This window comes from Aspergillus karnatakaensis, assembly GCF_047715665.1.
Source record: "Aspergillus karnatakaensis strain CBS 102800 unplaced genomic scaffold BJY04scaffold_24, whole genome shotgun sequence".
NCBI lineage: Eukaryota > Fungi > Ascomycota > Eurotiomycetes > Eurotiales > Aspergillaceae > Aspergillus > Aspergillus karnatakaensis.
Window position 1 is genome coordinate 120,976 of NW_027395736.1, and position 18,982 is coordinate 139,957.

Below are 18,982 nucleotides of genomic sequence, written 5' to 3' on the forward strand. Positions count from 1 at the left end.
GTGGCTGTATCATATGAGCAAGAGCATTGGCCGAGCTGATCCTCGGACATGATGTTTCTTTCTTACTTTCCGAGATTCCTGTACCTTCGTTTTCTTTTTGTTACTTCTACTTTTCACATGACACGCGAAAAGGATGGGTAGTGGGGCTATGGCTGGGAGCTGGAGCTGGAGTTAATAGGTAATTGAATAAATGGTATATATAGGATTGGTCGACGTTCTCTGGGACGGCATTTCCCTGTTTTATCTCACTTCAAGTACAACATGTAAAGGTTGGACAGAATCGATTCCTGGACTGGTTGGACATGCACTACCGTTTCGTATGACCGTAGCACAGACGTTAGGAGTTGTAACAATTACAGGATTAAATTCAGTTTAGAGTCTGTACAGGAGCGCCTAGCTGTATATGACATGAATAGTAACATATAGAGACTGAATAGATGAAAATAGAGAATCAAAGATCGAAAAAAGTGGTTCCAAAAAATCCATGGAAATGCGGTTTGACTGTACTCCTCCCGCCCCAGGTACATAACAGAATATATGGCAAGAGAAAAAAAAATATAAACGACTCCTCCTACAGTATCAGGAAACAGGTAGTGTAAGCGCAGTGTTCAGTGATGCCTGTTCGGAGACCGTGGAGGATGATTCTCGAAGAGGTCCTCTAGGTATGCGCTTGGCGTCCGTCCTTGTGGTGGGGAGGTCAGGTTCACGCTACTCGTCGACCCAGCGGCGACATAGGACTGTCGCAGACTACTGTTGCTGTATTGCTGTACGTCATGTAAGCCTGGTGGGGACAGCGGTGTTGCTGGCGGGGTAGGCCCGGAGCCTGTACGAGTGTACCCCCGTGCTTGCGGAGGAAGATGGTCGGCAGAGAGACCGACATTCTGGGCAATACCAGCGGCGGCACTCCCCGCGGCATAATAGCCAGCTGGTAGATAACTTGAGCCTCTGTTACCGCTGTTCTGCATTCCAGCTGTAGGCGAGAAGAAGAGGCCACTGCCGGAGGTTGGGATCTTGGATGCCCGTGAGTCCCTGTATGAGCTGTGGCGGTTTCCGCTGATTTTCTCAAGCGAAACAGCATTGGGGTGGGTGTGGCCGTGGCTGCGGGAGTGCGATCGTCCAGAGCGCTTTTTCTTGCCACGGAGGAGGCCCTTGTTCTCTGAAGAGTGCATTATAGCCGCGCGGCGAACGGAACGGTTCACTGACCATGCGACGAGACCCCGCCATGCGAGCACGGAGAGGCCCATTGCGCCGAGGACGGCGCCCACAGCGATGAAGACGGTTCCCTCCGGCGCGGAAGATTTTTGCATGTACGGCGCATCGTCTGTTGGAGGTACGGTCACGACGGGATAGCTGTCTGATGATGTGGTCGTTGCGTCGTCACTTGAATCGTTGTTCGAGTCATTATTGTTGTTGTTGTCATCGTTCGAATTGGAATCGTCTTGGGCCACGGCTAATTGCGCAAGTAAAGCCAGTGTGAGGAAGAGGAATAGCAGGAGGTATGGGCGACGGCCCGATGAACGGCCCATGGGGAGAAGAAGCATTATAGTGAGGGTGTAGGAGAGTCCGGCGGTCGATGCGATGAGGCCCTTAAGGATCCCCTGATTCGAATAGTAGGCTGGTGGTCAGCACATCAGGTCCCCAGCACCGAGGATACTGCTGATTTCACGGGAGGCGAGGTGACAATAACGGAAGGTCTGAGGACTCAAAGGTGTTTTTCTCAATTCTATTGGTAAATATGGGGGGCTGCCGATAAGTAAGGGCGTGGATCTGATCGTCTCCACTCGGATGGCAGGTCAACGGAGGCTGAAATTGAGCGAGCGCCCGACAAAGCGATAAGGTGGTCGGTGATGGAATGAACAGCCAGAGAACCAGCCAGTAATGACAAACAAAAGAAGACAGGGACCTCAACGAAAGATGCAGGTCAATGTAGGGTCGAAAAACGAACGGCAATGTAACCAAAGAAAGCCGCACATCATGTGTCTGGAGCACAGCGGCTGCCTCAGGCGCTAGCGCAAGTCACCCACGTGATTCTATATAAATAGCACTAAACAGAGAGTCGGACACGCTGTCTCGGGAGGGCAACTAGGGTACAGAGCCCGGAGGGCCGGTCGGTAGTAATCTGGCAAGTTATCTGTTCCTTGACCTTAGCTGGCCAGTACATATAAATTTAGCCAAATATCACGCTTGCCATATAATACACATAAATCATTATAAACTCCAAAGCCTGTGTATTTACGAGATACGTCCAAATCAGAATAAAGTCAGAATCCAGAATCCTCCGCGCAAAGAAAATGCGAATGCGATTACTGCTGCTTCTTCTGCACATTGGCAGAGGTGTCCTTTTCGAAAGCTGCGTAGGAGACTTTCAGGCTCATCAGGGCACTCAAGGCAACATACAGGATAGCGAAGAAAAAGAAAGCGGCGATAAGGCCCATGAAGACACCTGCAAGCAATTAGAGGGAGACCCTAAGAAACTTAGGTAAAGGGTACAGACCTGGTGTGAAGTACTGGTACTCATCGAAAAGCGAGCTGTTCGTGGTATCGTCGCGACGGCTGTGCTCAGAGAAGTCTCGCTTTAGGTCCATGTGCATGGAATCCTGGTAAGGGTCGTTCGGGGCTTGGTAAACTGGGGCGGACTCCTCATACTCCCGCGGGGTAGTAACGTATAGAACAGTGTATTTCTTGGATGGAAGTCGGCCGACAATATCAGAAAGCAAACCGTCTGCAGTATGAGTTAGTTAGTACCTTGTTCTGACTTACTGAGTCGCTACACATACCATGATCAGACAGTTGTTGTGCCCGCTCCGATCCAAGAGAAAGCGCAGGGAATTCCATAACAATGACCCGGGGGTCGGTGCCAAAATCAGTTGAATATGATCCAGCTATCGAATGTTAATAAAGATCCCCTAGATGACATCAGGGCCACCCACAAGAAGCATCAATGACCGTGGTCTGGGCACCACATTCTGTCTCGAGCATTCTTTGTATCTGCTTGACCTCCAAGATACCTGCAACCTCATTGACAATTGCTGTCGACTGGATCGTTTTATCCTGGCCTGTCAGCTTGGCTCCAAGGCGGGGAGCGGACTGCTGAGTAGCGAAGTCGGTGCTGTGCACCCCGGGTTGAGAAACGATGACATAGTATTCCGAGGGGCATGCGCCGAGTTTAATCGAGAGTTCATCGAGTAGGGTGGTAGCCGATTTCAGTTGTGCTGAAGTAGATGGAGCCCTAAAAAGCTTGTGAGCTCATGTCCGCAGTCGCTAGCCACGGTATGCAACATACTGAGAGGTCGATGCAAGGAAGAAGGGGGATGTGTCGCGAAACGCGCTGGCTGTTGCAGCTACCAAAGCCAGCAACGAGAATCGACTGAAAAGCATTGTGTAATGTGGAGTTTGTCGAACGACGAGGAGTAATGTCCTCGGGAGGATGATGTTTTGAGCCAGGCTGGTGGATGGATTATTGGACCAGCTCCGAGGGCGGTCGAGCCCCGGCGCCGCTAGCTCTAAGTTCCACGGGCCACTTTTTTTTGCTCACTCGGGAAAGATTTCGCGAAGGAAACCTCACGATAATACGATCAATCTTTTGAGATCTTTCTTTTTTTTTCAGCCATATAAGTCTGTGGCATACGGCGATATGGGTCCGCAGATCAAAGGAGCGTTTTCGAAAAAACGAAAGTTGAATAGCCGAGTGGAAGAAATTACATTCGATGATACTGCCCGCGAACAGTTCCTTACCGGGTTTCGCAGGCGAAAGCAACAACGCATCAAACATGCGCAGGAAGTTGCAGCACAGAAGGCAAGAGAAGCGAAGAGAGAGGATCGAAAAAGGGTGCGTTTCCAGACCGCAAACTCTCTGGCTGAAACTCATGCTGGTATCTCACTTTCTAGATGCGTGAAGAGCGAAATGCGGATTTTGAAAGGGCACTTGAAGAGCATAAAAGGCAGATGAAGAGGATGAAGGAAGAGAACGAGAGTGGTGACGATTCGGACAACGCCTCAAGCGGTGACGGCGAGGAAGATGAGTGGGATGGGATCGCGGAACCTCCGGCGGTGGACTACGAAGCTGAATATGTCGACGAGGACAAGTACACTACGGTGACAGTGGAAGAAATGGATCCATCAAAAGAGGGTCTCCTACAATCAGACGATGATAGCTCAGACGAACGAACAACCGAGCGACCAGCCTCAACGCAAGACGCCAAACCAGTCAAACCCGAGAAGACGAAGAAGCAGTCAGATAACAAGCTTAAGAAGAAAAAGAAGAAGTTCCGATATGAAAGCAAGGAGGAACGCAAGGTTACCAGGATGAAAGAACGGGCATCTAACCATAGGAAGGCTAAGGCACGAAAGGAACGGTGAGGTTCTGGCGACGACACTACAACACTATCAAGGAAGTGGGAACGGTTTCATTGATGACGCCGATATCTAAAAACCTTCAGCCGCATAGCACCCCAGGAGCGCTTGACAGATTCATACAATTAAATTTGGACTATAATAAACAAGCCACAAGGTCGACTCTAGCGCAAGGTGGATGGGAAGTATAAGAGCGGGGTCGAAGGAGAAGGAGTACTATGAGTTCTGCCTGCTTCGGGCTGACGACATTATGAAGGTCGGCTGTGAGTGAAATAGTAACGACAAACTATAGGGAAAGGTTGAAAACATCCCTGCCATCTCATGCTTGTGTACCTCCTTAAACATTGCTGATGGAGACTTCGAGTTCGTGGAGTTCCTTCTGCAGCTCCGCGTGTTTCTTTGCCATTTCCTCGTACTTGCTCTCCCACTCGTCACGGGATGATTCGAGAGCCTGCACCTTGCGTTCGTAATGACCCGCCTTGACATCTGTTTGGCGGAGCCTGTTCGGAGACGATAGTTAGCTTTCACCGCTCTAAAAGTTGAAGCTGGAACAAGCGAAACATACTTCTCATTTGTCTCGCGCAAATTCCGGTCGGCCTCCTCAGCCTCCTCCTCCAAGAGCTGCAGACGCCTCTGGAGAGACTCGTTCTGGGTATCGTGCTGAGCGCTCTGGTTGGCAGCATCCTTGGCCTCCTTCACATTAGATTCCAGCTTCTCCACCTCAGCCTCGAGGAGCTGGTTGCGATGAGTGAGAGATGTGATTTCCTGTTCCTTGGCCAGGTTCTCCTGCTCGAGTGTCTTCACCCGGGTCTTGAGCTCCTCAACCTTTTCCTGGGCCTCGTCAGCCTCCAGGCGGAGGGCGGACATTTTCTGGAAAGACGCCAGTTAGCCTCTGAGATTCTGCATTTGCTTCGATTATGTTGACATTCTGAATTCATCGGCAATAGCGTATCGTGATGTGCAAAATGCACGGACTTGATAAAGCAAGGGTAAGAAAAAGTGGTGGTGGTGCATGTGCAGGAGTGCAACATAGCTCTTGAGCTACCCCGCCGAAAGCAGGGGGGGGAGGACGAGGGGAAACAAACCTCCTTGATTCTGTCCATAGTGAAGGGCTGGGGGAGAGTAAATATGTATAGAAGAACGGAAGATGAAGGTGAGCGGAAGTGATAGAAGGCTTTCGCTCAGCGATAAACCAGATGAAAATGGGGAGAGTATGTTCAGTGGAGTTGGGTTGGGTTCAGGAGAAGAGTTGCTGGCGGACGCCGATAATAATAGTGCCATGCCATTAGCCCGCGGTCAGCGGGCGGCCTGAACTCTGAGGCTAGACAGACGATCAAGCTAGTCCTTTTTTAGAGAACTCCTTCCATGGAAAGCTCTCCCGCCGATCCAAAGTGCAAAGGGTCTCCACGGGCAACGCCGCTCAAAAGAAAACAATCGCCAGCATTTGCGTCTAGAACCACACCACCGCCATTCAACTCGCATTAAACTCAATTCTCCAGCCCTTATCCCGCATCTTGCATAATCGACACACTCGACAGCTATAACCAGACCACGACTGGCCCATTGTTCACTCTTGGATGATCAGTACTATCCCACGCCTGCCACCATGTTGGCTCTCCGAGACCAGGAAAACTTAGCCCACACCCACCAGACCGTCGCCGCGTCGAAACCGCTTAATCAAGGCGTGAGACCACTCCAGCCGAAAACACCAGGAAATCGGGCCCCGAAGACGCCATTTAAAGTACCGCTAAAGGACGAGAATGACCCGCTAGGGTTCGCAAAGAATACCGTGAAGACAATTGGGAAGCAGAATGAGAATGCCAGGCCATCCGTCAAAGATGCCTTTGTCACTCCCATGGGTGCGTGGAAGCCATTAGATCTCATGGAATATTGTTGTAGGCACATAAGCGACAGACTGACATGCGTCCTTAGGAGACGCCCGCCATCGTGCGCCTCTCGGCATGAAAACGACCAATGCCAAAGCCAAGATTTTACAAACTCCCGGTGCCCCAGCCGGAACTATTAAGCCTGAGAGAACAGTCAAGAAAGGCTCGACTCAACGCGTTAAGAAGTTCTCGCCGTTCGTGGAACAGCCACAGCAAGAAGTCCAGGTCCAACCGCTTCAGGATGATGTTCCCGACATTGAGTATATGCCGCCAAAACCGAAAGGTGGGATCAAATCACTTTTAAGTCGGGCTTTTTTGGAGTATATTAACGCATTTTAGATCTTCCGGACTATCCTGATGAAATCACATACGACACAACCTTCCCTCAGTTTCAGCCCAGAAACTTGGCGCTTGGATTGGAAAGTGTTTACGGCGACAATGAGATAGGAAGCGATGGTCTGACCAAACGCCAGCGCAAATATCAACAAGATTCGGCGGCGTACGACAAAATGGTCGACGAGGCGATTCTGAAACAGGTTGAGAGCATCAGGTTCAGTGAGCCTAGTGATGATGACGATTCCATTCAACCACCCGCCACCGAAATTCCACAGAATCGCTCGTATGGGCGTCAGTCACGGATTCTTGCGGGCAGATCAAAGTATGCGGCTGGCGTCTCTACAGTCCGAGCTCGGGATGCAGCCAAAGCTCTTTCCGGAAATGAGCGCTCTTTGCCGCGAAATAAAGCGGCTCCTACCGTGAAAACAAAGCCCCGAGTGGTCTCATCGTTGTTCTCTTCCAGAAAACCTAGAGCCCCCGCCAATCCCTCCTCCCTGCGTCATACTGCCGCTGCTGCGACCTCCCGGACTACAGTGGGTTATACTAAAGGCCGAGAGGTATCGTCTCAACTACACGGCAAAGCCAAGATTCCAACTACGCAGCCGATAAGCAAACCGACTCTAACCTCAGATACCTACGTTGAGCCGCGGACATCCACTTCCACGGGTGACGGGCCGGATCAACCAGCAGACGATCTCTTTCCCGCGTACGAGGAGGATGAGGAGACGCAAAACTTTCAACTCACTTTATAAGTCGACACTAGACGCAAATGAAGTAGAATGCGGCTGAGATCGTGATAAACTTTCAATTGCTTTTTTTCTTTCTTATTTATTCAAGCTATCCTTTCCTATCTGTCTGGTTGGAGGTCGGCGTGGATCAAGCGGGTGTCAGTCAACGAATCCTTAGGGTAGTGCAATCATGGGACGGGGCGTTTACTCTTGGCATTGATTACAGGTGGAGTGGAAAGTCTATTTGTACGATTTAGAACTACTCAATCAAGGTTTGGTCTGTGATAACTTTTACCTCAACTTAAGATGACACTGCCAAGTGGAACGCCCGGACGCTGAAGTATAGTTAGAGTACGACTATATAGTATACAGAGTAAGTTGGGTGTGCACTAGTTAAGTTGGGCCCACATTCACTTTCAGGAACCAACTCACTCCTCAAGAAATCATAAATAAGCACAGACCTTCGAATTTCGGCATGGCCGTGTGTTCAAGACCACATCACAATCATGAACTTGCTGTGTATCCAAGCGAGCGCCGTTCATGAATTTGTCAAGAAGAAGCTTTAAATGAGTGGAACAATGGTTACAACAACTTAACAAGCTCGTGATAACTAACTATGGGATGATCCCTCGGGATGATCAGTGCCCACTCACTACTACTAGTACTTAGCACTACTACTAGATTACCTACCCTCACGTAATTTCTGAGTGTTGACTATCCAGAACACCATCGACCGTCGGCCACTGCACCTCCCTCTTTCCCCCCTCCAACCCCCCCCTGTCAATTTCCCCCATTGACTGTTCTCTCTTCCCCATTACCATTCTGACTCGCCCAACGACTGGGTCAATTCGTCTGCCCGTCATGACGAATATCCATCCCGAGTCACCCGAGGACTTCGAGTTCATCGAGACTCCCGCTGCCTCCGCTACTACGCCCGCCGAGGCCTGTGGCGTGCGGACTACCTCAGTGAGCTTCAGAATTGCCTGCTTCTAATTTCCACAGAGGCTATGGAATTCCTCGAATTTCAAAGCTCTGAAGCTACTGTGCCCAAATTAACTTTATCTCTTCCTATCTTAGTACCCGGCCATCAAAAATGCCCCCGTCCCAGCAGACGCTGCTGGCAGCGACAGCTTCTCCAATACTCTACTCTTCTCCCTGCTTCTCTTGATACCATGGTACCTCGCCCGCCAGGTTCATGGTGGTTTCTACACCACGATCTTCTTTGCAATCTTCACCACTATCCCGATTCTGATGGCATTCTGGTCGGTAGCTTCTAGCATCTCTCCCCGCAAGAACGAAAAGGCTAAGTACGCCGGTCGACCTGTTGAGCACTACCTACATTTTCACAGCGAGCATGATCGTGCCACCTATCGTGGGAAGAGCAAGATCCCTATGGAGGTCTTCTACGAGAAATACTTCAATGGCGAGGTTGACTTCAAGATGGATGCTTTAGATGCTCTAGAGTTCAGGCATGACTGGGCCAATTTCCGCTTTACGATGGGTCTCTTCAAGCATTTTCTCTTTGGGTTCATTCCAGAACTCTTGGTTCATTCTCGATCTCAGGGTACTTACACTTTATTGTCTCTGATTGGCGTTGAGGTCTAACCCGCCATCTAGATGAGGAGCAGGTTCGTGATCACTACGACCGCGGTGATGACTTTTACGCTTGGTTCTTGGGTCCCCGCATGATCTACACCTCGGGTATTATCTCCGACGTGAACAAGGAGGAAACTCTTGAGCAGCTCCAAGACAACAAGCTGGCCGTGGTCTGTGAGAAGATCGGGCTTCAGCAGGGTGATACTGTTCTTGACCTTGGCTGCGGCTGGGGCACTCTGGCCAAGTACGCCTCTGTCCATTATGGTGCTCAGGTCACTGGTATTACACTTGGTCGCAACCAAACCGCCTGGGGTAACAAGGGTCTCCGCGAGGCTGGTATCGAGGGAAACCAGAGCCGCATTGTCTGTGTGGACTACCGTGATGCTCCCCGGGTTGAAGGTGGGTACAAGAAAATCACCTGTTTGGAGATGGCGGAACATGTTGGTGTTCGCCACTTCTCTACGTTCTTGACTCAGGTCTATGACATGCTGGATGATGATGGTGTTTTCTTCTTGCAAATTGCTGGTCTCCGCAAGTCCTGGCAATATGAGGACCTCATTTGGGGTCTTTTTATGAATAAGTATATCTTCCCCGGTGCCGATGCTAGCACCCCTCTCGGATTCGTCGTCGACAAACTTGAAGGTGCAGGGTTCGAGATCAAAGGCATTGACACGATTGGTGTTCACTACTCCGCTACTCTTTGGCGCTGGTACCGTAACTGGATGGGCAACTCCGAAAAGGTCGAGGCCAAATATGGCAAGAGATGGTTCAGGGTAAGCGTTTTCATTTTCTCCTCGTGTTGAAGCAAATTGACTCACCTTTCACTTTAGATCTGGGAGTATTTTCTTGCCGCATCCACGATCACCTCTCGCCAGGGTGGTGCTACCTGCTGGCAGATCACGCTGGTCAAGAATATCAACTCTACCCACCGTGTTGAGGGCATTGACTCTCAGTACGGACTCAGCGGCGCTCGAGCTGCTGCTGCTGTCAATATTGGCAACGGCTCCGTGCCCAGTGCTCACATCCTCAAGGCGTAGACTATTCTAGTCTAGTTACATGTGACAAAACACCCTACACCGCTATATATGATTATCACATCCCCAATCAACGTATAATACCAAAGCGGCCAGTAAGACCAAATACTGAATTTTGGTCCGGTAGAAGCAAAATATCAGGAGGCGCGGGCCGACAGGATGATAGCCCTTGTTTTTTTACCTTACTCTTCAACTGTGCAATGATTACTGGTCTTTCTTATGAGCATTTTTTGTTTCAGAAGGAGCATGGGAGCGCCTTCCTAGCTGGTAACGGTATTCCACATTGGCTATCACAGACATATTATTAGTTAACGAGAAATAAAGACTTGGCAGGTCATGATGTACATTCATGTATTTGCCATTCTTATATTTGGGAACTAGACGTACATAGATTTGTCATCACTAGTAGGCCTTATACAGCATAGGTATATGTATACGACATCTTATATCTTGCTCTTCACTGACTCGCAGCAGGTCTGCTCAGGGTGTAGGACGGACTTATTGAACTTTTGAGTCGACTGCGGGACATCCAGGGCAGGATTTTTGGTGAAAAAACCATCTGGTTTGAGCATCACGCTGATACGCTCCATGGGCATGACTGGGAAGTCTTCAACACGAGGATTATGCGTTAAGCCAAAGGCTGGAAAGAATTAATCACTTTCTAGCGTTCATGGTGGGTTTTGATATGACTTACTATGCCAAAGCACCACATCTTCATTCTCAGTGTTGTCCTCCCTTTGGATCCAGGTCTCTACACCCTGCGCACGTCGACTTTGATTGGTAAATTCACCAGCAGCGTAAAGTTCGTCGTCTTGGTACTTTGTCACCCAGATTGGCTTCGAGGCGAATTCGGCCCGTTGGTAGCCCAGAGCCTTCTTGGGCATGATGATCATTTGGCTGGGTGCCGCCATGAGTTTATAAGCAACAGGCTTGTAAGTGATCGGATTGATAACATTGTCATTCCGGATCTTGAAGACGCGGTGGCGGTTAATGTCAGTTTGAGCAGATTGCGATTTATGGATCACTGTTTCTTCAGTTGTGTAGCCGACTAGATATGGGTTTTTGTCATCTTCTGGGAGAGGCACACTGTCTTGGTAATAGACTGTGTTTTGGAAGCCGTCGATGGCTGGATCGATTCGCAAGGAGAACATGTGTTGGTGGAAAGGGGCCATGACGCCGGGTCCGACGTTGGTTCCCCATTTTACGGTCTCTCCATTCTCGTTGTCGAAGGGAACGGTTGATAGAATGCCGGTGGCACGGATTTCAAGCTCGATGTTTCCTGCTTGATCGAGGATATATGCAAAAATGTATTCATAATTTGCAACCGTACAAATCATTTGGAGGACAAGCTGACGATTGCGGACCACAGTTGCTGTCCCGGATCTGTAATTGGTGTGCTTATGTTGAAGTCCGTTGTCTTGTTCGTGCATGCAGATAATATTCTTGAGAAGAACAGGTTGGCCCTTTGAATCTGAACGATACCCATCAAAATATTTGATATGACCCAGGCAGTCACAGCCCAACGAGAGCTGATTGGCGTTCAAGCCAAATCCAACATCTCCAACATCGAATGCTTGCTTTCGATGGTATGGTGCTCGCGGATCTGCGCAACATGTCAGCGATTACTCGGTACACCGAATGGCATAACCCACCTCCATATGGGACAGTCATCTCAGATACAGAAAGCCGATACAGAACGTTGCGGTGGTCGTATGTAAGATTGTAGAGTACCAAGCCATCACGGTTGTTGAAACCCACTCTGAAGCGCCACTTTTGCCAGTAGACCTTATTTCTTTCCACTGAGAAGGAGGCTCCCTCGGGTTGTTGGACGATATAAGGCTTGAGGTCTGTGCGAAGAGGCTCGTCTAGTAAGTCATGGGCATATTGAATAGTTTTGACTTCTTTCCATGGTTGCGTTGCCGTTGTCTGGGCATCAGCACCTCCAGGTAGGTAGTCCATGCGCACTAGCTCCCGGGTACGGCCGTCAAAAACTGGAGAGAATTTACATGGAATCGAGTAGTGGTTGTTTTCCGGGTGATCCACAGTGACGATGTACATGAAACACTGAAAGAGACGGCGAGTCTCGCTGGGATTGTCTGTCCCATACATCCAAGGGTCATTGCAAACAGTGACCCCATGTGGAAGGTTCAATTTCTCGATCTCCGCGAGCACCGCCGGATGCTCCATGCAGTATTTCTCGACGTCCGTAATTTCATCAACGTCCATGGGAATCTATGAATCTCGTGAATCAATTATCTCAAAGCTATCGAGCACTCCTCTTACCTGTACTCCATACGGCAACTCCTTTGCATAGATGACAGAGGCACTGTCGACGTTGAGCAGGGCTTTACAGCATGCTCCTGTATCGAGACGGTGAAAATAAGAGTATAGTAGACGGGCTGGCTTCGGCGGGAGGGGTTTCCCTAGCCGTTCTGCCTCTATGTATGGAATGACATCTTTCTTTATGGGCTCCTGGAGGTCAATTCGATTTATCCGAAGCTGAACACCATTGAATGTAGATTGCAGGATGCGGAGACCCAGTCGGATCTCTTGGGGGGTGAGGGGATCGAATGGGTGAGGGCCAGTGGACTTGGCCAATGCAGGCCCTTGAGAAGCTAGAGACATGGTTGAGTGGTGTATGGCGGAAAGAGATACTCCGTATTGGATGATGAATGATTGATTCATGGGAAGGGCAGAGGATGATATAAATACCATCTGTTGGCTCTTGCCATCTAGTAGATACCAGGATGGACCTGCCTAATCGGGAAGGTCACCGCTAGCGACTCATGTGGGTCGCTTTCAAGAGTCTGGAGTATGCCGCCAAAAGGCAAAAGCTTGCATGCTATCTCTATCAGTAATAGCGATATCGACAGAGGTGGTTTCTGTTAATCATAGACTTGGTCATGGTCGAATATCAATCAAGATGATTGCAGTACCTAAGCAGTGAGGATCGAAGGACCGAAGATCGAGCAGATGTCTTGGCAATGGCGGCGTAACTCTTTCCCAATACAGTTTAGCCCCATAGCGATTCCCCTCTTCATTATTGTTCGAGGGTTCTATCGAAGAAATTCTCAATCAAGTCTTGTGGAAACGTCTTCAGCTTCAATCTTTCTACAGACAAATGTCGTCAATCGCGATCTTTCTTTGGGCACCCATACTTCAATTGCAGGGAAAGTCGTTTGTTGACGTATCGGCTCGGCTTCGATCTATATATTGGCGAGGGTAATGCGTCGTTTTGATACGGTGGCAGATCTCCCTCAGCGAACAGTTGAGCAACGTTCAACAAAAAAAAGATACCGGCGAGAAGGTGCCAAATGGACTCGGTCTGGTTGTCTGACCTGTAAGAGGCGAAGAAAGCGCTGTGATGAAGCCAAGCCTAGGTACTTATCCTCTCAGTCCCTAATTTCTCAAATCCAATTGACATCTAGAACAGCTGTCATGGCTGCGCTAGACTGGGACTGGCATGCGAAGGCTATGGTTCAATGTGGGCAGCGCCTCTGGGCGTAGCTGATCATGGCTTCACCCATTCTAAACCGCCTAAGCAGCGTACCACCAGAGCAACTCCTGGTCCTTCAGCCAGATCCTGTCTATCCACACCAGGTCAGAGTCCGTCGACAGATATCTCTATTTGTTCTCCCAGACCAATGTATAGCCCTGCCAGCATCACCTCACCGCTCACACAGTACGATGGTCCTGAAAGACAAGATGATTGTAGTCAAAATTCGACTATGAGCAACAATGCCCAACTAGTGCTGGAATCACCCAGTCCCTCAAGACTGATCAGCCATCTATCCAACCTCGACACACATTACCTCCAATATCATATGGAAAAGGGCTCGAAGCTACTTGCCAATCTAGAGACAGATGAAAATCCTTTGCGATCTTTGCTGATTCCTCGGGCTCTATCTTCGCCACTTCTCATGAACGCGTTATGCGCATTGTCGGCTATTCACTTCTCCAATCGTACCCACTACAGCTGGGCTGCTGAGAACGAAGGAGCTAACTACTATATCGATACGATGCGAGGCCTTCGTTTCGCTCTGATGACTTGTCAACCAAAGGAAATACCGGATGATGCCATCCTCGCCGTTGCGCTTCTCTGCAAGTACGAGATCGTCCAAGGCAGTGTAAAACAATGGGCCGTGCATCTGGATGCTTTACAGACAATGATAATTACCAGAGGTGGACTCACGGATACTGATGAAGACACTGCCGACTTCATACGCGGAATGTGAGTTTTCTTCCGGGCCAAATCCCTCTCTGAACATAAGCTAATACGTTCTCAGATTCGTCTATGCAAACAATATGTCGAAAATCACCAACCGCAGAAAAATAAAGCCCTCCATTTCTGGTCTCGATACCATGATTACCCGCAAACTCGACATCTATATCGGATACACTGAAGATATCCTCAAGATCTGCGCTCGAATATCAGATCTTCCACAATTAAACGCTGACCCACTAGCCCTAAGTCTCGAAATAAGCACAATGTATGCGTCACCCCCTTTCGTCTTACGGAAGCTTCTTCCCGGCATTCAAAGCTAATGTGTGGACTTGATACAGAGACACGCTCCTCCGCATCTGGACGCACACCAAGACAGAATACATAATCCCACGAGGCATTACCGAAGCAACTCTTTCCCGCCTGCGCCTTGTGGCAGAGTCCTTCCGCGACGCTGCTTACCTCTACCTTCATTCAGTGCTGAAACGGTTGACATCCTCACCACCAGCCGTATCCGAATCAGCGTCTAATCTCAGTTTGCCCATGGACTCAACTTGGCCTAAAATAATCTCCATATCTAAACAAAACGTCCTGACCAGTCTCCTTCACAGACTGGAGCAGAATCCTATTGACACGAATTGCGAATTCTCAGCATTGACATTCCCTCTCTTCATCGCTGGATGTGAGACTACGTCGCGGGCGGACAGGGGATTTATCCTTCAGATGCTGGGGAAGTTGGAGTTAAATTTTGGGATCAGGAATGTGAAGAGGGCGAAGGAAGTCTTAGGGGTCGTCTGGGAGGGTGAAGATGGGAAGGAAGGTGGAAAGGGAAGACATTGGATTGAGGTGTTGGAAGGGCTGGGGTGGGATTTGATTCTTGCCTAGTGGATGTAGAGACTTCGTATATATACCCACCTTGAATATACCGAGTAATACGCTTGAATTGTGCTCATACGAAATTGAGGGAAATAGAAGTTATATGCGTGTCATGTCATTTGTCATGACTAAAGAATAAAAAAGAACCAGTTTCAACACAGGGTATAAGACTAACTCAATCCCATGTTCACTTCATCGCCCAGCCCCATCTCCCTCTCCGCTCTCTCAGTCCCCCCAGCAGCCCTAGAGCTCCAACGGTCCAAGCGATCATGAGCCTCTGAAAGCTCCCTCTCCCGATTACTCAAGCTATCACTAGCAGCGAAACTACCATGCGGGCTACCGTGGCCAGTACTCCCAGAAAGCCCCGACAATCGTCGAGACCGCGAGATGCTCACGGGTCTCGAGGCATTCTTCAAGGAAGAGCTATGACTAGTGGCAGAAGTTATTTTCCCAAGGTCTTCGGAGTCATTGTTCGAGGGGATTGGTGTAAGGGAGGTGCTGCTATTCTTGTCGCTAACACCCTTCGATCCACCGAACCAACGTCGTCGCCGGGGTTTGGAGGATGTGGACGGGGCCAAACTCACGGTATCAGCATCGGCCGCGGAAGCTTCAGGGTTGTCGAGTTCCTTGTTCTTGCTTTCCTCGATTTCTTGGGCCAGGGCCTGGGTCAGGGCAGATGGGGTATTTACGGACTTGCCGTCGGGTGTGATTTCCACGAGTTCAGCGTCACGACACCACTTCCTGCGGCGGGTGTAGCGGTCCCATCCGTCTAGACCGCGGCGTCCGTCATTCCACTGTGAGTATTGAATTAGCACTGGGCGAAGCAATTTATTTGGCTACACGCGCGGGACCCACCTTGTTATCGTAATAAATCCATCCTCCACCGTCAGACCCCTTAGAGTCGGCTGTGTCATCATCCGCTCCGTCAACACGCCAATCGCTAGATTCGACCCATCGCCACTTTGCATTTCCGCTTTGCACTTCTGGAAGATTGAAGTCGTTCTTCGATGGAACTGGGTTCAGATGTTCGTCTGTCCATGCAGCACGCTCTGAAGGGAATAGAGAGTAGGTCCAGCCGATTCCCAACCAGCGGCGCTGATTTTCATAGATAATAAAGGTGAAGCGGACACCGGAGGAGTCTCCGCGACGTCTTGTAGCAACATTAGCAGCGTGGCCATGACTCTGCATGATATGTCCCTTATCTGCGTCCAAAGTAAATGACAGGCCTGTAATCATCGCGCAGATTCGGCGAATTGTGAGCGATCTCCAGAGAATGACCCGGCAGACCCTTGCCGTTCGTGAGTGGTACGTGATAATGATGGTGCCGACTACCATGATGACACGGCGAGTGGTGATGAGGTACAAAGGGGGCAACGTTAATGCGATCCATATTGGGGTAACGAAAAGGATCCGGACAAATAACGTGGTAAGGGCCGGCCGCGTGGTTGCGGAGGTGGCTGTCCTTTGCGTTGACAAGAAATCTGTGAGTTCCACGAGCGGCTCGAGGAGGATATTGCACCTTGTGGTAAACGTTCTCATCGCTTCCACAATCTCGTCGAGACTCTCATGCCGATGAACAGAGCTTTCCGAGGCAGCCCGATTATGCTTCTCGGTCGAGAATGCCCTAGTCGACAGAGGCGAGTAACGCCTCCAGTACATTCCTAGAATCAACCCGACAACCACCAAGAGCGGCCCTCCCCAAAGAATGATGGCATCGCCGTATAAGACCACCGCCCAAAAACCCGCCACGAGAAGGAAGCTATGATAGGAGTCGCCCGTGGTCCAAGTCAAGAGGCCAACGAGCGTATTCAAAGGTAGAATGAACGGATGGGAGTAGGAAAGTGCTCGTGTGACAGGCGGGGGAGTGGCTACTAGGAGAGGGGATTTGCGATGCACGATGATGCTGGAGCGCTGCCGGGAGGTCAGCGACGAGCCAGAGATGGTTGTGGGCGAGAATGCGGCGACCGTCGGAGGCTGAGAGTCAGCATGGTCGTTGAGGTTAGTTGACGGTGCCATGGAATCTATCCACGGAATATCTTCTGCGAAGCCATTAATATCAGCGTCCTCCACGTGAGCCGCCCGCATCGAAGCGCCCTTGAACAGGAACAGGAAAGAGCAGAGGTCGAGAGGCGGGGGGGATAATCTGATGGATCTATTAAAACATACCGAGTGCTGCCATCCAACAGAAACGTGATATACGACCAACAAGGTCATCGCGGGCGGTGAAGGGCGAGGAAGGAGAAGAAGGGAAAGAGGAGATTTTAGAAAACAAGCTCCGAAGCACAACGATGGGGGAGGCAACGGTTGACTGCGGGGGGAAGAAGAAGATCGCGATGGAAGACCCGCGGTGCAGATGAAGCTTTTTGGGACATGTGATCTCTTGTGATACCAACTGCCGGGCTGAAGAGCGGCCTTGTGGTGAATGGATACTTACTGTTCAATATGCAAATATTAGATTGTAGTTTATCTGTAGCTATCGTTATACATGAGCCACCTAGGTGATAGAGAATTAATAAGTACTGTAGTTGATGAAGTATACGGGTGCAGCATCTTGCCTAGCAGCCGGAGGCCCTTTGGTGCTCGGTCTTGGCAAGTTGGCAATCGATCGCTGCCGGTCTCCGAATTTTTCCCTGCGGCTTCACCTCCGTCCGTTTCTATCGCCATCGACCTACATCAAGCCGAAACTCTCTCGGCCCAGCGCTTGTCCCTTCATATCCAGGGCCTAATTGCTTCATCGAGCGATCCGATCCCCTTCTCTCTGTATCTCGATTGCCCTTAGTTGGGTTAAGTCTCTCACTCCTCAAGATGGTACGACAATAAGCTCCCATGCCAAATACTCTCGAATCTTCTTTTTATGTGTCGTACGCAGTCGCGCAAGTACTAACCATACTCTCAAAAATAGGCTCATCGTATCGTTACTCAAGTCGTCGTGACCGGCGCGCGAGTCTTCGGCCGCGCCTTCGCTGAAGCCTACAAGCAAGCCTCCGCGGCCTCCAAACATGGCAAAAACGGCAAATCGGGATCCGGGGGTGGCTTCACCTCTTCAGGCCTAACTCTCGACGAGGCATGTAAGATCCTCAACGTCAAGCCTCCGCAAGCTGGCGAGGCCAACCTCGAACAAACGATGGAACGATTCAAGAAACTCTTTGACCTCAACGATCCGCAGAAGGGAGGCAGTTTCTATCTGCAGAGCAAGATTCTGCGCGCGAGAGAGCGGATAGAGATGGAGGTCAGACAGGCGGAGAGACATGCTGCGCAGGAGAAGGAGTTGAAGGAGGGCTGGAAGCCCAAGGTCTATAAGGACCGGTGATTCCTTCTGGTTGACTTGTTTACCTGGTGGATACCTTCGCGTGAGCTAGGACATATCCCGTCCTCGGTGTTTTAATATTTCGCCTCTCGAGGTTTTGCGGCATAGCATGGCGTTTTTTTTTTTGGTGATTCGAGCATTTGGTTCGGAGAAATTAGACTTCGCTCGGTGGTTTCTCGCGCCTGCTGAGGACTCTTGTGGCATATCCTCGCAGAGTCTCAGGGTTCAAGGACGACGTGCTGCCGCAACAGCCACTGCGCCGTCTTTGAACCTCTTTGCCAGCCACTTGATCCATTCGCTCTCTGCACGATATCCATTGATATCCTGTACATTCTGCAGCGAGCGCGGATCGGAAGTGGTCAAGGATCTGTTCCAAAGGCAGATGGCGTGCGAATGTTGATATATTCTTTCTTCTTTCGATACACTATTCTCCGCTCCCCATGTTCTCATGTATTATAGCTTACACCTATCCGCGGGAATGATTTGCTTGAGTATCTACGAGCAAAGAAAACCAGCATAGACATATATCTGTCAAATCAAATATCCATCTAAATGCCTTTTGTGAATTCTCTTCTCTCGAGTTCCTCTTCAAGCAACCGCATATAGCGATCCCTTGATGAGAAGTTGGAAAGATAGAGAGGCAA

The 18,982-nt window shown here is 50.0% G+C and overlaps 10 protein-coding genes across 10 annotated transcripts; 5 read left to right on the top strand and 5 right to left on the bottom strand.

Moving 5' to 3' along the window:
* Nucleotides 1–195: 195 nt before the first annotated feature.
* BJY04DRAFT_188829 (uncharacterized protein) lies at nt 196–1,931 on the bottom strand. The gene has a single exon (XM_073711285.1). It carries the CDS (start codon nt 1,539–1,541, stop codon nt 609–611), a length of 933 nt encoding a protein of 310 aa, XP_073571211.1. The 5' UTR covers nt 1,542–1,931; the 3' UTR covers nt 196–608.
* Nucleotides 1,932–2,133: 202 nt separating this feature from the next.
* On the bottom strand, nt 2,134–3,421 carry BJY04DRAFT_188831 (Ac45/VOA1 transmembrane domain-containing protein). The gene is made up of 5 exons (XM_073711286.1): nt 3,284–3,421; nt 2,931–3,229; nt 2,778–2,882; nt 2,495–2,722; nt 2,134–2,443 (listed from the first exon to the last, which is right to left on the bottom strand). Exons 1-5 carry the CDS (start codon nt 3,376–3,378, stop codon nt 2,304–2,306), a joined length of 867 nt encoding a protein of 288 aa, XP_073571212.1. The 5' UTR covers nt 3,379–3,421; the 3' UTR covers nt 2,134–2,303.
* Nucleotides 3,422–3,634: 213 nt separating this feature from the next.
* On the top strand, nt 3,635–4,359 carry BJY04DRAFT_218218 (rRNA-processing protein RRP17; the record flags this gene model as incomplete). The annotated part of the gene is made up of 2 exons (XM_073716265.1): nt 3,635–3,829; nt 3,889–4,359. 2 exons carry the CDS (start codon nt 3,635–3,637, stop codon nt 4,357–4,359), a joined length of 666 nt encoding a protein of 221 aa, XP_073571213.1.
* A 331-nt stretch (nt 4,360–4,690) lies between these two features.
* Nucleotides 4,691–5,220, bottom strand: BJY04DRAFT_218219 (tropomyosin; the record flags this gene model as incomplete). The annotated part of the gene is made up of 2 exons (XM_073716266.1): nt 4,691–4,853; nt 4,919–5,220. The coding sequence occupies 2 exons, from the start codon at nt 5,218–5,220 to the stop codon at nt 4,691–4,693; spliced, it is 465 nt and encodes a 154-aa protein (XP_073571214.1).
* A 598-nt stretch (nt 5,221–5,818) lies between these two features.
* BJY04DRAFT_188835 (uncharacterized protein) lies at nt 5,819–7,738 on the top strand. Its single transcript, XM_073711287.1, has 3 exons — nt 5,819–6,212; nt 6,286–6,522; nt 6,579–7,738. Exons 1-3 carry the CDS (start codon nt 5,960–5,962, stop codon nt 7,325–7,327), a joined length of 1,239 nt encoding a protein of 412 aa, XP_073571215.1. The 5' UTR covers nt 5,819–5,959; the 3' UTR covers nt 7,328–7,738.
* Nucleotides 7,739–8,082: 344 nt separating this feature from the next.
* BJY04DRAFT_57849 (putative cyclopropane-fatty-acyl-phospholipid synthase) lies at nt 8,083–10,269 on the top strand. Its single transcript, XM_073720674.1, has 4 exons — nt 8,083–8,269; nt 8,381–8,867; nt 8,921–9,672; nt 9,730–10,269. The coding sequence occupies exons 1-4, from the start codon at nt 8,165–8,167 to the stop codon at nt 9,934–9,936; spliced, it is 1,551 nt and encodes a 516-aa protein (XP_073571216.1). The 5' UTR covers nt 8,083–8,164; the 3' UTR covers nt 9,937–10,269.
* BJY04DRAFT_57841 (amine oxidase) lies at nt 10,040–12,597 on the bottom strand. The gene is made up of 4 exons (XM_073720673.1): nt 12,217–12,597; nt 11,586–12,165; nt 10,628–11,536; nt 10,040–10,573 (listed from the first exon to the last, which is right to left on the bottom strand). The coding sequence occupies exons 1-4, from the start codon at nt 12,556–12,558 to the stop codon at nt 10,377–10,379; spliced, it is 2,028 nt and encodes a 675-aa protein (XP_073571217.1). The 5' UTR covers nt 12,559–12,597; the 3' UTR covers nt 10,040–10,376.
* A 17-nt stretch (nt 12,598–12,614) lies between these two features.
* BJY04DRAFT_188841 (Zn(II)2Cys6 transcription factor) lies at nt 12,615–15,119 on the top strand. The gene is made up of 4 exons (XM_073711288.1): nt 12,615–13,313; nt 13,367–14,164; nt 14,220–14,423; nt 14,497–15,119. Exons 1-4 carry the CDS (start codon nt 13,159–13,161, stop codon nt 15,038–15,040), a joined length of 1,701 nt encoding a protein of 566 aa, XP_073571218.1. The 5' UTR covers nt 12,615–13,158; the 3' UTR covers nt 15,041–15,119.
* Nucleotides 15,120–15,201: 82 nt separating this feature from the next.
* Nucleotides 15,202–17,116, bottom strand: BJY04DRAFT_218224 (PEX28-32 family peroxisomal membrane protein; the record flags this gene model as incomplete). The annotated part of the gene is made up of 2 exons (XM_073716267.1): nt 15,202–15,825; nt 15,887–17,116. 2 exons carry the CDS (start codon nt 17,114–17,116, stop codon nt 15,202–15,204), a joined length of 1,854 nt encoding a protein of 617 aa, XP_073571219.1.
* A 565-nt stretch (nt 17,117–17,681) lies between these two features.
* BJY04DRAFT_188845 (import motor complex subunit PAM16) lies at nt 17,682–18,904 on the top strand. Its single transcript, XM_073711289.1, has 2 exons — nt 17,682–17,839; nt 17,934–18,904. Exons 1-2 carry the CDS (start codon nt 17,837–17,839, stop codon nt 18,339–18,341), a joined length of 411 nt encoding a protein of 136 aa, XP_073571220.1. The 5' UTR covers nt 17,682–17,836; the 3' UTR covers nt 18,342–18,904.
* Nucleotides 18,905–18,982: the final 78 nt, after the last annotated feature.

Excerpts from the sequence above, each read along its gene's own strand:
- BJY04DRAFT_188829 (XM_073711285.1), bottom strand. The coding sequence starts at position 1,541 with ATGCTTCTTCTCCCCATGGGCCGTTCATCGGGCCGTCGCCCATACCTC.
- BJY04DRAFT_188831 (XM_073711286.1), bottom strand. The coding sequence starts at position 3,378 with ATGCTTTTCAGTCGATTCTCGTTGCTGGCTTTGGTAGCTGCAACAGCC. Across the intron at positions 2,883-2,930 it reads CACGGTCATTGATGCTTCTT|CTGGATCATATTCAACTGAT; the intron begins GTGGGTGGCCCT and ends AACATTCGATAG. Across the intron at positions 2,444-2,494 it reads GTACCAGTACTTCACACCAG|GTGTCTTCATGGGCCTTATC; the intron begins GTCTGTACCCTT and ends AATTGCTTGCAG.
- BJY04DRAFT_188835 (XM_073711287.1), top strand. The coding sequence starts at position 5,960 with ATGTTGGCTCTCCGAGACCAGGAAAACTTAGCCCACACCCACCAGACC. Across the intron at positions 6,213-6,285 it reads TGCCTTTGTCACTCCCATGG|GAGACGCCCGCCATCGTGCG; the intron begins GTGCGTGGAAGC and ends ATGCGTCCTTAG. Across the intron at positions 6,523-6,578 it reads TATGCCGCCAAAACCGAAAG|ATCTTCCGGACTATCCTGAT; the intron begins GTGGGATCAAAT and ends AACGCATTTTAG.
- BJY04DRAFT_57849 (XM_073720674.1), top strand. The coding sequence starts at position 8,165 with ATGACGAATATCCATCCCGAGTCACCCGAGGACTTCGAGTTCATCGAG. Across the intron at positions 8,270-8,380 it reads GTGGCGTGCGGACTACCTCA|TACCCGGCCATCAAAAATGC; the intron begins GTGAGCTTCAGA and ends TTCCTATCTTAG. Across the intron at positions 9,673-9,729 it reads ATGGCAAGAGATGGTTCAGG|ATCTGGGAGTATTTTCTTGC; the intron begins GTAAGCGTTTTC and ends CTTTCACTTTAG.
- BJY04DRAFT_57841 (XM_073720673.1), bottom strand. The coding sequence starts at position 12,558 with ATGTCTCTAGCTTCTCAAGGGCCTGCATTGGCCAAGTCCACTGGCCCT. Across the intron at positions 11,537-11,585 it reads GATGACTGTCCCATATGGAG|ATCCGCGAGCACCATACCAT; the intron begins GTGGGTTATGCC and ends CATGTTGCGCAG. Across the intron at positions 10,574-10,627 it reads AGATGTGGTGCTTTGGCATA|CCTTTGGCTTAACGCATAAT; the intron begins GTAAGTCATATC and ends AATTCTTTCCAG.
- BJY04DRAFT_188841 (XM_073711288.1), top strand. The coding sequence starts at position 13,159 with ATGCGTCGTTTTGATACGGTGGCAGATCTCCCTCAGCGAACAGTTGAG. Across the intron at positions 14,165-14,219 it reads GCCGACTTCATACGCGGAAT|ATTCGTCTATGCAAACAATA; the intron begins GTGAGTTTTCTT and ends ATACGTTCTCAG. Across the intron at positions 14,424-14,496 it reads AGTCTCGAAATAAGCACAAT|AGACACGCTCCTCCGCATCT; the intron begins GTATGCGTCACC and ends GACTTGATACAG.